The following is a 15,259-nucleotide window of genomic DNA, read 5'->3' on the forward strand; positions in this document are numbered from 1 at the left end:
GCATGAACCTCAAAAATATGCTAAGTGAAGGAAACCAAACACAAAAGGTCATATATTGTATGATTCCATTTATATGAAATACCCATAATAGAAAATACATAAAAACAGTAAAAACTTATGGTTGCCAGGGGCTAGGGTGGAAAGGAGAATGCAGATTACCTGCATAATGGGTAAGGGTTTTATGTTGGGGTAACACAATGTTTTAGAAATAGATAGTTCTAGTAGTGTTGCACAATACTGTAAATGTATTAAATACCTCTTAATTGTTCGCTTCTAAAATGATTAATTTCATGTTAAGTAAGTTCACCTCAATAAAAAAATAAACTTTAAAGTCAGCTTTGGACCATTCTAACAGGTTCAGAATCTAATTCCAACTAGCCCTTAACATGCCATTTGAAGCCAATTAAATGGAAAACAAGTCAGGTAATGAACTAAGTTAGGAATAGTCCTAAGTCTATCATTCACAGAAGACAACATTCTGAAACATGCTATTTAATGGCTTTTGCTTGTGCTGGAAACAGAAAATTACAGAGGTCAATTTATTCAGGAGAGCTGCTCCCCTAATCCCATAATTAGGGGAGGACACACAGAAACAAACTCAGTGATGTTTAGCTAATGTTCAGTAATAATTAGCTAAGTGGCTTTCTTGACTTTAAGAAAAATTTCAAAAGTTGTACCTGATTCCATCTATTGTCAAAGATGTTGCAGAAATATTGGTGGATATGACACATTTTCTAATTCCAGGTGGAGGGGGCAAAAATATTCTCCTCTGTTGATCTAAAATATACATAAAGAGAAAACACTGATTTACAACATCCATTTGTCAAACTCAAGTTTTAAAGAACTCACTCTTTTCATTAAAAATTATATTTTCTTCATCTCTTTAATAATCTTGAATTCAAAATGTAATAGCAAAAACTATTCTTCTTCACTTTTCACTGTTAAGATTTCTAAATCCATGGAATCACAGGTTATTATTGCTAAAAAAAAAAAACAAAACCCTACAGCAGAGTACTTTGGTCAGAGCTCCCTTTGAAGATATTTTAACTGTGGCCCTGCTCTCCATTAAAAGGCACATATGTAAACACACAAAAATATTTCAAACAATTTTAGGGTATTCAGAGATTCATTTTTGGATACTCATGAACTCCAGATTAAGGAATTCTCTCTGCCTTAAAGATTGATTAGCTAAGCAGTTTTTTGGGGGGTAGGGTAGAGGGTGTCTGCCTAACTCATGACTACTTCTCAAAATAAGTAATGCCACACTCATTTCTACGACCCACAAATTCTGAAGGGTGGGCCCCAGCAGCAATGCTTATATAATAGTATGGTACCTTGCTCCTCTGGCCATAGTTTACAGTACCAGGGATAAACATTTTCCCCAAGCTAAGTCAATTTAATTCTCTGGTGAATATGGAATAAGGTCCAAGAGAAGTTCAATTTGATTAGGTTAGTCTCTCACAAAGAGGAAAAATAAATTTGTGAACCACAGGGAAGTAACTAATGTACATGGATAAGAGAAAGCTAGCCTAAAGAGAGCAAAGAATGAATCAGTCATGAGAACTGACAAGAGAGTAGTTTTAGGTTCCTGGCACTTCCCAGGCTTAAGAGGAATAACTGTGATACAAGTAGAAACATGGTATTGGCCAGACTTGCTCTACTGCCAGGTTAAACAGAAAACAGGGCAAGAAAGTTAAGAATGTGTGCAACAAAATCATTATAGCATGAGGGAAAGGAGATAAGAGAAGGCTGGTAAAGGACAAATCTCAATGCACTCTGAAAACTGTTGAATTAGGAACAGTAGAGTGAGTTGGTACAAACAGGAAGTAATCATCAGAGAGCAGATATTTAAAATTGAGATGTCAAAAATGATAGTAATGATAAATTCTAGGATGTAAGCATTTGAATGGTTGGCTGAGGTGAGATAAAGGAAAAAATCAGGGAGCTTTAATGGAAGGGAGTTGGGTGGATATCAATGGTATCCAAAAATGAGGAGTAATCATTCCAAGGAATACACAAGCCAATCTACTGGGATATAAAAAGAAATCGTTAGCATTTCTATTTTTCATAGCATCCTTTTAAACTTTTTATATGTGTTTACTATTATATATATTACTAAGTAGTACATATATATACTTTAAAGAAATATTTTTAAATGCCTGACTGCCATTTGATGTCCAGAAGATATGCACATATTCCTTTAGAAAATTCACTTTTTCTACATGAGCAATCTCAAGTTATTTTCTTTCCAGCAGCCAAGAAAATGTTAAAAAGATATTACAGGCATACACCACCATGCCCGGAAAATATATTTGAAAATTTTTTTTAAATGATTTAAAAAACATTAAATTAAAAAAAAGATAAAGTAGTGTTACAGCCCTTTCAGAATTTGTCTAGCACGTTTTCGGGTCCTCACCAGAAGACCCCCTGAAATAATTTATTATTATAACAGAAATAAAATAAATTAAAAAAAAAAAGATATAGTAGTTGGGCAGGCACAGTGGTGTGTGCCTGTAGTACCAACTATTCAGGAGGCTGAGGTGGGAGGATCACTTGAGCCCAGATGTTCGAGTCTAGCCTGGGCAACAGCAAAACCTCATCTCAAAAAAAAAAGAAAGATGAAGTGAAAACCTGTTTTCAAATAAAATCTTATAAAGATTCATGTACTCCCAATATAATTTTTATAACATAACAAAGTTGAACTATTATAAGGGAGAAAAAGAGTGGCATAGATGAGCAGTTTTAAAATCATAGAAGTAGGCCAACCATCCCATTTTATGAATAAAAAACCAAAGCCCAAAGAGCTAAAGTACTAGTTTTCAAGATGTACATATAGATAGGCAAATTTAAAACAAAGTAATGTTGTTATTCCTCCATATCACAGTGAAATTAATTTTTCAAGTAAAAAGTGCTAGGAAGGTCACATATAAATGTTATCTGTAGAGAAGTTTTGATATAAATCAAAAAATAACTCCAAAAAACCTTTTCTTTCAGATTTAAAGAATCCAGTGAAACACATATGTGTTAATTTTTTTTTCAGTTATTTCTTATATCTAGGTGGCTCATTTCTAGATAGCTCAAATAAGTAATATGCTACTTTATAGTTCAAATTATATGTTTATACATTTATTTATTACCAATTTACTTTACTACGATCTAGGTCCACAAGGACAAGGGCTTTCTTTTATTCAAGGCACGTCTCCTGTATCTAAATCAATGCCAGGCTTATAGTAAATGCTCAATAAATAGTTGTGGAATGAATTAATAAATTAAAAATGTATTATATAAATGATAAATTAAGATCCCTCTACCTTTAAAATCTCATATTCCCTGAAAATTTTACATAAATTAGTAATGTCCTTTCTGAACACATTTATCCATAATAAAGTCTGTTTTCAATCAACGTATTTCTATAAGTCCTTGATTTGTTTTAGTTTTCAATTCAAGCAAAATTTCAAATTTACCATTTTGTTCACAATAGTCAATTAAAAAGTCCCGAAATGGCTGTTTTGACAAGACTCACATCTGTTCCACATTTTATATTTTCCCACATACTTTACCATCATATTCCACAGTTACAAACACATGCCAGTTTTATGTTTGTTTATGAAGAGTTGGAAAAGTTAAATACTTATATTCCTAAAGCAAGTTTTCACCTTCTAGGAAGGAAAGGGAAAATACTTTCATTAATATATAACAATCTTCCAATCTCTGATTTTCCCACCAATGAAAGATTTTGATACACCTTACCCCACTTATTCCAGTACCTGATAAGGTACTAGGATGTTATTGAGAAGGAGGACAAAGGGACAAAGGCCAGGCACAGTGGCTCACACGTGTAATCCCAGCACTTTGGGAGGCCGAGGCAAGAGATCACTTGAGCCCAGGAGTTCAAGACCAGCCTGCGCAGCACAGCAAGACCCCCATCTTTATGAAAAACAAAAAAAAATTAGCTGGGTGCACTGCCACGCACCTGTAGTCCCAGCTACTCAGGAGGCTGAGACAGGAGGATCACTTGAGCTCAGGAGTTTGAGGTTGCAGTGAGCTATGATCAGGCCTGGGTGACAGAGCAAAACCCTGTCTCTTAAAATAAAAAAAAAGAGAGAGAAAAAAAATGGCACAGAGTCAGAAAGAAGTTCCAAAGTCTACCAAGGATATTGAGGAAAGACCACTCGACACTCTTAATGGAGTAATGTTCCTAAAAAGATGCATTATATGTTAAGGCCACTGAACCTTCCTCATAGAATTTCTTATCCCAAATTCCCCCCCTAAGAAAGCCCAAAGCAGAAATTCTAGTCCCAAATCTCCCCAAAAAGGAGTTCAAAGCAGAAATATGTTAGTGTGTGTGTGTGAATAAAAGTAACATATCTTAATGCAATAAACTTCAAAAGCTGTCAATCAAAGGGGGAGAAAAGAAGACTCTAGAGCAGAACAAAGAGGTACAACACTGCTCAGCTCAACCTCCGTCCTGCTTCAAGAAGTCATTTGGGTGAGTCGAAAATACACTGAAAATTCTCACTAACACAGCTGCAAATCAAACTCCTGACACAGAAAAAGTCTTGAGATAATAATTAAATGCAGCTGAAAAAGATAAAGGTGCTAGAAGGAAATTTAAAAACATGAGTAGACAATCCAACATAAGAATAATTGGTATCCCTGAAAACTAACAAATGGGACATAAGCTATATTCAAAGATACATCACAAGAGAATTTCCCTGAAATGAAAAATTGAATCTGCAGATCAAAAGAGCATATCAGAAATGTTCTTGATCATGTCTGTGATGTGGCGATGGTTACACAGGTATATATGCTGTCAAAACTTAATGAACTATATATTTGAAACAGACATTTTATTACATATAAATCATATCCCAATAAAGTTGATTTTTAAAAAGAACACATCCAATTCCAGGAAATTTTAATCTAAAATAACACCAAAAAATACCTTAATTAAAACTATTGAACTTTGTGGATAAAAATAGAAATTTTCAGGCAATCAGACAGGAAAAGCAAGTCACTTACAAGGAGGGGAAAAAAAATCAGGCTGGCCTCAGACTTCTCCACAGCAACATTCAATGCCAGAAGATAACAGGACAACGTCTACCAAGTTCTAAGGGAAAAAAAGTGTAACCCAAGAACATAAACCCATCCAAGATGTAGTTCAAGTATAAAGGCAAAAAGCCAGACATTCTCAAACACAAAAGGACTAAAATAAATAAATTATGGTACTCATGGGCCCTTCTGTCAAAAAAAAAGTTAACAACATCCAGCCAATCTAAAATTAACAACGACAACAATAACAACAAAATTTAGGAATGGAAAAACCATGGTAAAAGGACTGATGGTGAACACTGAATACATGTGAACAATATAAAAATAAGGGAGGAGATAAAAAAATTAAAAGTGCTTATATCCTTATCTTCCAAATAAGGAAGTCAACAGATAAGATTTCTAATCAAATATGGGCTAAAAAAAGATACTAACTTAATATATTTTGTCTTTTTAATTCTTAAAGCAATCTTTTATAAAATATTATCTCATGTGGTAAAGAAAAAGATTTACTTGAAGTTTAACAATTGCTTCAAGTAAATCCAAGTTAAAATATTAATACTTTTATAAAAAGCAACTAATAGTATAATCTCACTTTTAAAAATTATTTCTATCAACCTACCTACCTACTTATCCTTCTTTATGTTTATATACACACACACACACACACACACACACACACACACAGATGTCTGAATAAAGTTTTTCCTAAACTATAAATACACTTATTTCTAGATGGAAAAATCTGAGGTAATTTCTTTACTTTTTCCTTCCTAATTCTGTACACTGCTTGCATTGTTTATAATGAAACCGTTATCATTGTATCCTCAATTAAGTAATTTTTTAAAAAGAAAATTGAAACAAATATGCTGAGACACTAACAGTATGTTAATTCTGCTAGTATGAAGAGGATATTTTTTGAACTTTTCTATGCTTTTGAGATTTCTGCAAAAGTAAAAAAGAAAAACATAAGATAGCATATAAAACATAATCCCATATTGTTAAAAAACCTAAACAATAAAAATATATTTACATACATAAAGAAAAAGTTCAAGACAATATGTCCCAAAATGGTAACAGTGAATATCACTTAGTTGTGTTGGTGGATCTGGGTGATTTTAATTATTTTCCTTACTTTACTGATTTTGTTAAAAATAAGTATAAATTACATATTTTTTACAAGACAAAAAATTTTCCTATTAAGAAAGACTCCACATAGAGTACAACAAGTCTTTACATGATGCTCACTAGCCTTCTTCCCCCACATGTTTAATGTTAACATCTAAAGAATCTATCTTAGACAAAGTCAAATTCTAGGTACTTGCCACATTGAGGTAATGTTCTGTTTTGTAGGCAAAAGAAAGAATTAATTTTCAATTTATGTAACCATCTACATGAACAGGTTTTTCTCTTAAAATGTTATACACTAACTGAGTATGGTGGCACATGCCTGTAGTCTCAGCTACTTGAGAGGCTGAGGCAGGAAGATCTCTTGAGCCCAAGTTCAGCCTGGGCAACATGGCAAGACCCCTTCAAAAAAAAAAAAAGTTGTACACTAATCCAAGATAGAGCTCCTTTCCTTTTCTTCACGTATTCTGAAAATACACATACTGTTATATCGCCTTCTTCTGAATAAACCACCAGTTATCAAATGCAGATCTGCCATATGCATATCACTTAGCCTCTACCTGTAAAATAAGGAAGTCTGATTATGTAAAAACATACATGTGGGCATATGTGCATTTTTCTAGAGGAAAAAAGCTGTGGTTTTCATCACCTTTTAAAAGGAATCTGAGTTCTCCACACTCCAAAAAAGGCTAAGAAGCAATGAATTAGATAATTACTTTCAGTGCTAAAATTCTCTAATTACATGCAAATATTTGCCATTTATAAAATAACTGGCATATTTCAGCTCATAAATTTTTATGCAGTTAGGCTTTCCCTAGATGCATGACAAGACAGAACTGCAATACCTTGAACAAAAATGAGAAAGTCAGAAGAGGGAAAAGGTGAGAAATAGGAATAAGGTTCCAGATATAGTATTTGATGCAAGACATTAAAAGAATATCCGCAGAAAGTAGAAAATCTGGAACTCAGTTTAACAAATATTTAATCAGGACTTTTTCAGCATATAATACTTGCCCTCAAGGAGTTCACAATCTCACAGAGAAGATAAGACAACCATAACACAAGGTACAATGTATTAAGTGCCACAGAGGTACACCAAAGCACAAGAGGTTCAAATGAGGAAGAGATCAAAGTCATGAGAATTCAGAAAAGGTTTTTATAAAGTTGCCTGCACTAGTAACAAAATAGCCAGATTCAGCCAGTGACAGGGGAGAATAAAAGGAAAAGGAGGAGTTCGGGTTAAGGAAATGGCAAACACAGAGTAACATAATGGATGAGGGACGAAAAGAAATAAAAATATCTCCTAAGTTTTGAGCTTGAGAGAACAGGTATCACACAGAGTGGAAGTTAGAGGGAAGCCAGGATTCTACAGCACCTTTCCACTTTTGACAGATGAGAATTCTGGATGTCAGTTAGGGAGGTATTTTAAAATGTCCCTTCAAAACAGGCAGCCACCCTCATCATGGCTAGTCCAGAAATAATAGCAAAATATAAAATACCTCATAATTTTTATCTATCCCCTAAACCTAGCTATGGGTCATTTTGAACCCCCTTATTCCCTCTCCTCACTCCAAGTGCAAGTTTTCTATCCCTGAAACATAATAGGAAATAAAGGAAATAACATTATAATAGTGTCTCTCTCCATCACCCAAACTGCCAATAATAAAGAAAATTAAGTCCTATGTTATATTAACCAGGCTAAAAAAGAAATCCTAAGATCCCAAGTGCCTGCCACTCTCTCCCTACTTTATCCAACTCTACCTCACCCGTTACTCAGTACCTCATCGTCAACGTGTAAATGCTTCTTTGCACTGTTCTAGACTGCTACAATAAATATTATTAAGTTCAAAATGGATCACTAGTAGCTCGCCCTTGGAATCAGAAGAGAAACTAAAATTTAAAAATCCTTCAGTAATGGCTCTACTCACACCCAGTCACACATCTTCACCATTCATACATATAAGCCAATATAGAAAATCACATACACTGGAAATTAAGGCTGAAAACAGGTTGAAGTCATGCTGGAAACATAATGAATACCAGGTTATTAAGCTGGCATTTTAATTCAGTTGGCAGTAGGGGAATGGCTGAAAGTATCCAATAGAGGACTGATATAATCAGAGCTGTGCTTTTGGAAAATTATGCTTACCACTGCAGGTAGGATGGCAAATTAAATCAGAAAAATGAGTTAGCATGCTATGTAAACAACTCAGGAAAGCAAATTGAGAATCCCAACTCTAGCAATGAGTGAAAAGAGAAAAAGAAGAATGAACGATCTTGACAAGATAAACGTAACAGAAGACCTGCAGGAGTTGCCACTTGCTTGGATTGAATGATCTGAGATGACATGATGCACAGACCAGAAAGCCCAGTGAGGAGACCTAGGAGGTCTAGAGCACAGGAGTGAGACTGAACTAGGGACAGCTCTCAGGAGTTGTCCACAGAAATGACAGGTGAATCCTAGGAGCCAACCTCTCCAAAACAGAGAATTCTAAGAAAACAGCAAGCTAAGGATGAAACCTTAAGAAACAATCATGTAAGCACGGACAAAGGAGTGGAGGAGAGGGATGTCTGGCAAGAGCCTCAGAGAAAGAATAGTTAGGAGAACCAGATAATTAAATATTATCTCAGAGGACAGCATTTCAAGGACACTATCATTTGTATCACAAAAATCAAAACACAAATAGAAAAAAGTCATGATATTTGAGAAGCAGAACACTAGCAACCCCAGATTTCAGGAAATTAAATAAGAGGCAATAACAGATACAGAACATTATTTTCAATGTGGTAGTAAGAATGAAATTATTTACATAGGAAAAAACCCATATATTTAGTCGATGGTTAATAACAAAGCAACCATAATGGGCTTTGAATTTATCAGTTACAAAATAAATTATAAAAGCATCAGTGGATCAAATCTCAAAAAAATAGTAAGAATCTTAAATATCCAATAATGACCCTAAGAATTCCCTTGAAGATGTAAAAATCTAAAATAGAGATCTGTACTTCAATATAGAGAGTAAGGGCCTAATATCACCACAAAAGATCCCAAAAAGCACATGGTCTATGGTTCTTTATTGATACATATATTCTAAAACATTTTTTTGTTAGTGTAAGGATAAGAATCACCTACTCAACAAAAACCATAATGCACATAAAATATAAAGACATTTAAATGCTAATTCCAATCAAACTCCAAATAGGAGGCTAAGGTTAACTTCCCTTTAGTTTTACAAGATAAATTTCATAATAGAACAGTTTTACAAACTCTAAACCTCATTCAACAATATTTATTATGACCAAATATCAAAACAAGAGTTTGCATTTGCTCCTGGAATTCACAAAAGAACAGGATCATTCTTGAAAAGCAAACTAATGCATGGCTAGTTAAAAGCAAAACAATCCACTGTGTTTAGTCTTAGATATATCTGGATATATATGATTTCTAGAAATTATGTGGCAATGGAAAATTAGGTGTGATTTCTGGGGCTACTATCAAGAAACTACAGTCCTTGGGCCAGGAGCAGTGGCGGCTCATGCCTGTTATCCTAGCACTTTGGGAAGCCTGGGCAGCAGGATTACTTGAGGCTGGGAATTTAAGACCAGCCTGAGCAATATGGCAAGAACCTGTCTCTACCAAAAAAAAAAAAAAAAGACAGAAAGAAAGAAAGAAAAATTAGCTAGGTGTGGTGTTATGTGCCTGTAGTCCCAGCTACTCTAGTCCAGGCAACAGGGCAAAACTCTGTCTCAAAAAAAAAAAAAGAAAGAAAGAAAGAAAAAGAAACTACAGTCCTCATTTCAAAAAATTCCCATCAACATTTTTGTTTTGCAGGGACAGAACACAGCCCACTATTAACAATACTAAGAGGGACACCTAAGGCTCTTTAAAAAGTGAATGTGAAAAAGCTTCAAGCAAAAATCACTTCTCTCAAGAGATGCTAGTTCTCTAAATGTTCTGTTACATGATCTAGTTGTTGGTTGCAAAGATGAGGTCAGTTTGTAAAATTCATTGATCTAAGCACTTAAGAGCTGTGTACTCTCCTATACACATATCATTATTCAATAAAAAGTTTTCAAAAAATCAGCCAAATTTTCTACTCTAGTGAGGAATTACCTGTTGTCATAGATCCATAACATGGCAATATTAACAAGCCATCTAGGGTGGTATCTTGAACATCGTAATCATAATCGACAGACTCTGCCATCTGAAAAAGTAACTCACAGCTTTTTTCGATTTCAAACTGGCCTGAAAGGGGAGAGGGAAAAAAACTTCAGCAATTGAACAGCAAAATTAATTTAAGAATAAAAAAGTCAAGACTAAAATTAGTTTTGCCTAAGAGTTATTTTAAATCTCATTTGATCTGAAGAAGAACACATAAATTATATCAAATTTCAACAATAAAAATTCAAAGTGGAAGAAACAACAGTTCCCAAGGAATTTAAATCTCTAAAGGAATAAAAATGTTCATCATCTTCTAGACTTTCAACTTGTTAACAGTTATTTGAGAAGACTCACTAAATTGTTAACATAGGGTCAGCTAATCCAGAAGCCATTGCATTTGGGTATATTTCAAAATACTTAAGCAACCTCCAAAAGGCAAAGAGATTGTTAAATCTTACTTCTGACCTTAGCACAAGGTAGAGTAGAAGATAAGCAAGGAAGTGACTCATTCGTCTTAGTAGAGTGCTGCTACTTGAAAAGTTACACCACTAGTCTGGGATTTAACTTTTATTTTTGACCTCCACAGAAAGCCACAGGCTTGTTGTCTATGATACATGGATTCCACACCTTATGTACTGCTATCACATAGTACCATTCCACCACTCAAAGAAGAAAAAAGCTGGTGGGATGTTCTCTGAAATAATGAAATTAATCATTCAGACTCAGGTTTGTTTAGTCAGGTTATAGCTCCATATAAAATAGACTAATGAAAATAATACTTAACCACTTAATTTCTTTCTTCTAAAAGGTCAGTATATTTACAAATATTTACTAATGAGCCTGACATTTGATACATCTTTTATCTAAAGCTAGTCAGATAAACATAAAAAGCTACGGCAGTAGTTAAGAAGGATCCAGATTTCCCAAAAGAGTTAGCACTCTCTCTGGGTGCCACATTCCTCACTTATAAATAGTAAACATTTTTAAACCAGATACTGAATGCTCACCAGTTAGAAAAACCAAGATGTCTCCAGCCATTTCATTCAAATGGATATCCATGGTTACTTTCACGATCTAAAGCAAGAAACACAAGCATAATATGCTCTCAAAATAGTCATTCCCCTACCACCACCTCCCCTTATTCCACAGAAAAATTACATTTGGTTCACAAAATTCCTAGGACCCGTAAGGGCTATCATTAAAATAGTAGGGAAAAAATGAATTATCAAACTACCCAATTAACTAGAATCATGGATATCAAAAAAGACATTAAAAAGGTGTCAAGTAATACCGCTTGAATATATGCAGTATTTTCTCTGTCTCGTGGGCCAATCAAATTGCAGAATTTCTCTCTGACTGGATAAAGCCTTCCAGGTATATCAAATATTGGACAATTTCCAAAGAACGCAGACAGTTTGGCTAATTCCATAGTTGCTGACATTACCACCACCTTTAAATGCTCCTTCCTGTTAGGAGACTTTTCCTGAAATAGTTTCTTCAATAAACCAAATAAGATATCCTGAAAGAAAAGTAATTTTCTAGTAAGTCACAAGTGTACCTAACAGCAAGGCTATTTTAAATATATTGCTATTCTAATGAAGGAACTCCTATTTTAACAGATTAAAATATTAATACAAGTAAGAGGAGGCAATTCACTATATAGTAAAAAGCTACGCCAGACAAGTAAACTACTTACTTAAAAAAAAAAAGAACCAATATATTAATACTCACTGTAGTTAGAGTTCTCTCATGGGCTTCATCTAAAATAATGACACTGAATTTGGTAAGATTTGGATCTCCCAGAATATGTTTCAGTAAACATCCATCAGTCATGTATTTGATTGCTGTCTCCTAACATTCAAAGAGCAGAGTATATCAACTTAAAGTATCACAGAAATTTGCCACTACTTTCCCAACTAAATTTTTTCCCAAAATGTAAAGACATTAAGTGATCAAACTAATCTGACTAAAGAATACATAAAATAGTCTAACAAGGATGGTAAGTTATGAAATGTGTGATCTATACACAGAGAGGAATAAAGAACAAAGGTGGGGCCAGACGTGGTGGTTCATGCCTGTAATCCTAGTACTCTGGAGGGCCAAGGCCGGAGGATCACTTGAGGTCAGGAGTTTGAGACCAGCCTGAGCAAGAGCGAGACCCCATCTCTACTAAAAATGGAAAGAAATTAGCCAGACAACTAAAAATAGAAAAAATTAGCTAGGTGTGGTGGCACACACCTGTAATCCTAGCTACTTGGGTGGCTGAAGCAGGAGGGAGGCTGAGGCAGGAGGATCACTTGAGCCCAGGAATTTGAGGTTGCTGTGAACTAAGCTGATGCCTAGCTCTAGCCCAGGCAACAGAGCAAGACTCTGTCTCAAAAAAAAAAAAAAAAACAAAGGGCCGGGCGCAGTGGCTCACGCCCGTAATCCTAGCCCTCTGGGAGGCCGAGGCGGATGGATTGCTCGAGGTCAGGAGTTCGAGATCAGCCTGAGCGAGACCACGTCTCTACTAAAAATAGAAATAAATTATCTGGCCAACTAAAAATATATATAGAAAAAATTAGCTGGGCATGGTGGCACATGCCTGTAGTTCCAGCTACTCGGGAGGCTGAGGCAGGAGGATCGCTTAAGCCCAGGAGTTTGAGGTTGCTGTGAGCTAGGCAGACGCCACGGCACTCTAGCCAGGGCAACAAAGTGAGACTCTGTCTCAAAAAAAAAAAAAACGAAGGTGGATATTTTTGGATAAAGCAACAAAAGTCATAAGGAAATACAATAAGGTCAGCAGAAAGTGGCAAGAAAATGCAATGGCTTCAGGTGAGCAAGCTGTAGGAAACAACATCTCCTTGCCTCAGCCACTACTTCAGGGGATTCCAGGGAAAAAGGTAAGGAAATGGCACTTCCCACTCAATCTCTCCTCTTCCCTACCCATTGTCCTATTAAAAAAACAGTGTCACTTAACTAGCATTAAAATAAGGTAAGAAAAACACCCAAAGACTAGGAGTAACAGCAATGATATAAGCAAAACAAGGGAAGAAAAAAAAAGAGAGAGAAAATCCCAGTAGGGACCATGAGAAAGGCAAAGATAGTATTTTGGGGAGTCATTTTGTGCTGCATGCAATGGCCATTTCTATTAGAGAACATATGTAAACCAGGGATTGTTTTGTATTTGGCACAGGATTAAGAAATCCTGTAACTATTCACTATTAAAAAGAAAACAATTTTAAATTCGTTGGTGCTGTGCGTATAGAAGATGCTTAATACTTAATAACTTTGTCAGTTAAGTTGTCAGTTTTCCATTGGCTTCAAGAATACAAAGACACAACCTGGATGAACCTTGAAAACATGCTAAGTGAAATAAGCAAGATACAAAGTATAAAATAATACCTAAAATACGCAAACTTGTAGAGACAAAAAGTAGACTACAGACTACCAGAGGCTGGGGGGAGGGGAAATGAGAAGTTTAATCTATTGTTTAATAGATAGAGTTTCTATTTGGGATAATGAAAACTTCCAAAAATACACAATGTTACACAACACTGTATATGTACTTAATGCCACTGAATTGTATACCTAAAAATAGTTAAAATGGTTGACTTCATTATGTATATTTTACTACGATAAATATTTTTTAAAAATACAAATGTAACCTACACATCAAGGATTCTTACAGCCAAAAAACATAAAATGAGAGAATCCTAAGAAAAATAAATATAACTGTCACTTATAAACTAATTAAGGAGGGAGAAAATGGGATGAGCTAAAGTATTAACAATGGGCAACAAAAATAAATTCTAAGGCTTTGTTTCTTTAAAATATATATGGAATTTTAAAGTTAAAAATCTTTTAGAACTTCCTCCACTCTTTCTAATAAGTTATTCGTACTTAAATGAATACCAACAAAACTTTTGTACCTTAGAGCTGCAATCATCAAAACGAACTTGGTATCCTACTTTGGATCCCAAAGTGCATTTCATTTCTTCGGCCACCCTCTGAGCAACTGATATGGCAGCTACTTTTCGTGGCTGAGTCACACCAATCATACCATGTTGTGAAAACCCTATCAAAACCAGAGGTAAAAAACACAACAATGTTAGCATTGTTTCTTCCTACGAGAGCTAAATTGTTTCTGGACAATCAATACAAACCGCTTGAATGTTTCCAAAAGAAAACTCTGCACATTAGCAACATACTGTATTGCCTTTGCACCACGGAAATTTAAATATTAAAACTAAAAATGCATATTATTAACCATTTGAAATATGTACTCTTTAATTAGGGTTGAAGTTTTGTTTTTGTTTTTTTCTTTTGAGACAGACAGATCTCGCTCTGTTGTCCTCCCACCTCAGACTCCAAAGTAGCTGGGAGCATAGGCTTGAGCCACCCGCACCCAGCATTTTCTTTCGTTCAATTTCTGTCTAAAGATTTACTCTAAAGAGTAAACTCTGAGTTTTAAAACCTAGAAATCCACGAAATTCCATGCACTTCCTAAAATAAATTTACCTTTGCCACAGAAGTAAAACTGGATTTAAATATGCCAACTTTCATAGATTCTATAGGCATTTTATACCATTTTAATAACTCTGAAAATGGAGATGCATCTTACAATTGATGGCACTTTTTCATTCTTTTGGGGTTTTTTTTTGTTTTTGTTTTTGTTTGTTTTTGAGACAGAGTCTTGCTTTGTTGCCTGGGCTACAGTGAGTGCTGTGGCGTCAGCCTAGCTCATAGCAACCTCAAACTCCTGGGCTCAAACGACCCTCCTGCCTCAGCCTCCCAAGTAGTTGGGACTACAGGCACGAGTCACCACGCCCGGCTAATTTTTTGTTTCTAATTTTAGTTGACTGGCTAATTTTTTCTATTTTTAGCAGAGACAGGGTCTCGTTCTTGCTCAGGCTGGTCTCAAACTCCTGACCTCAAGCG

General features: G+C 35.1%; 1 protein-coding gene and 1 non-coding gene across 2 annotated transcripts in view; one reads left to right on the forward strand and one right to left on the reverse strand.

Annotated features, from left to right (window-relative positions):
- Positions 1 to 15,259, reverse strand: part of DHX40 (DEAH-box helicase 40) — a 40,804-nt gene that overhangs the window by 22,793 nt on the left and 2,752 nt on the right. The window contains exons 3-8 of the mRNA XM_045525630.1: positions 14,251 to 14,396; positions 12,071 to 12,190; positions 11,631 to 11,858; positions 11,347 to 11,413; positions 10,292 to 10,423; positions 678 to 777 (exon numbers count right to left, since the gene is read on the reverse strand). Of these exons, the coding sequence (XP_045381586.1) occupies positions 678 to 777; positions 10,292 to 10,423; positions 11,347 to 11,413; positions 11,631 to 11,858; positions 12,071 to 12,190; positions 14,251 to 14,396 (793 nt within the window). The remainder of the gene's footprint in view (positions 1 to 677; positions 778 to 10,291; positions 10,424 to 11,346; positions 11,414 to 11,630; positions 11,859 to 12,070; positions 12,191 to 14,250; positions 14,397 to 15,259) is intronic.
- On the forward strand, positions 2,367 to 2,428 carry LOC123621379. The gene has a single exon (XR_006729108.1). It is a non-coding gene; the product is annotated as a U7 small nuclear RNA (small nuclear RNA).

The sequence above is a fragment of the Lemur catta genome, chromosome 15, assembly GCF_020740605.2.
Source record: "Lemur catta isolate mLemCat1 chromosome 15, mLemCat1.pri, whole genome shotgun sequence".
Classification (NCBI taxonomy): domain Eukaryota; kingdom Metazoa; phylum Chordata; class Mammalia; order Primates; family Lemuridae; genus Lemur; species Lemur catta.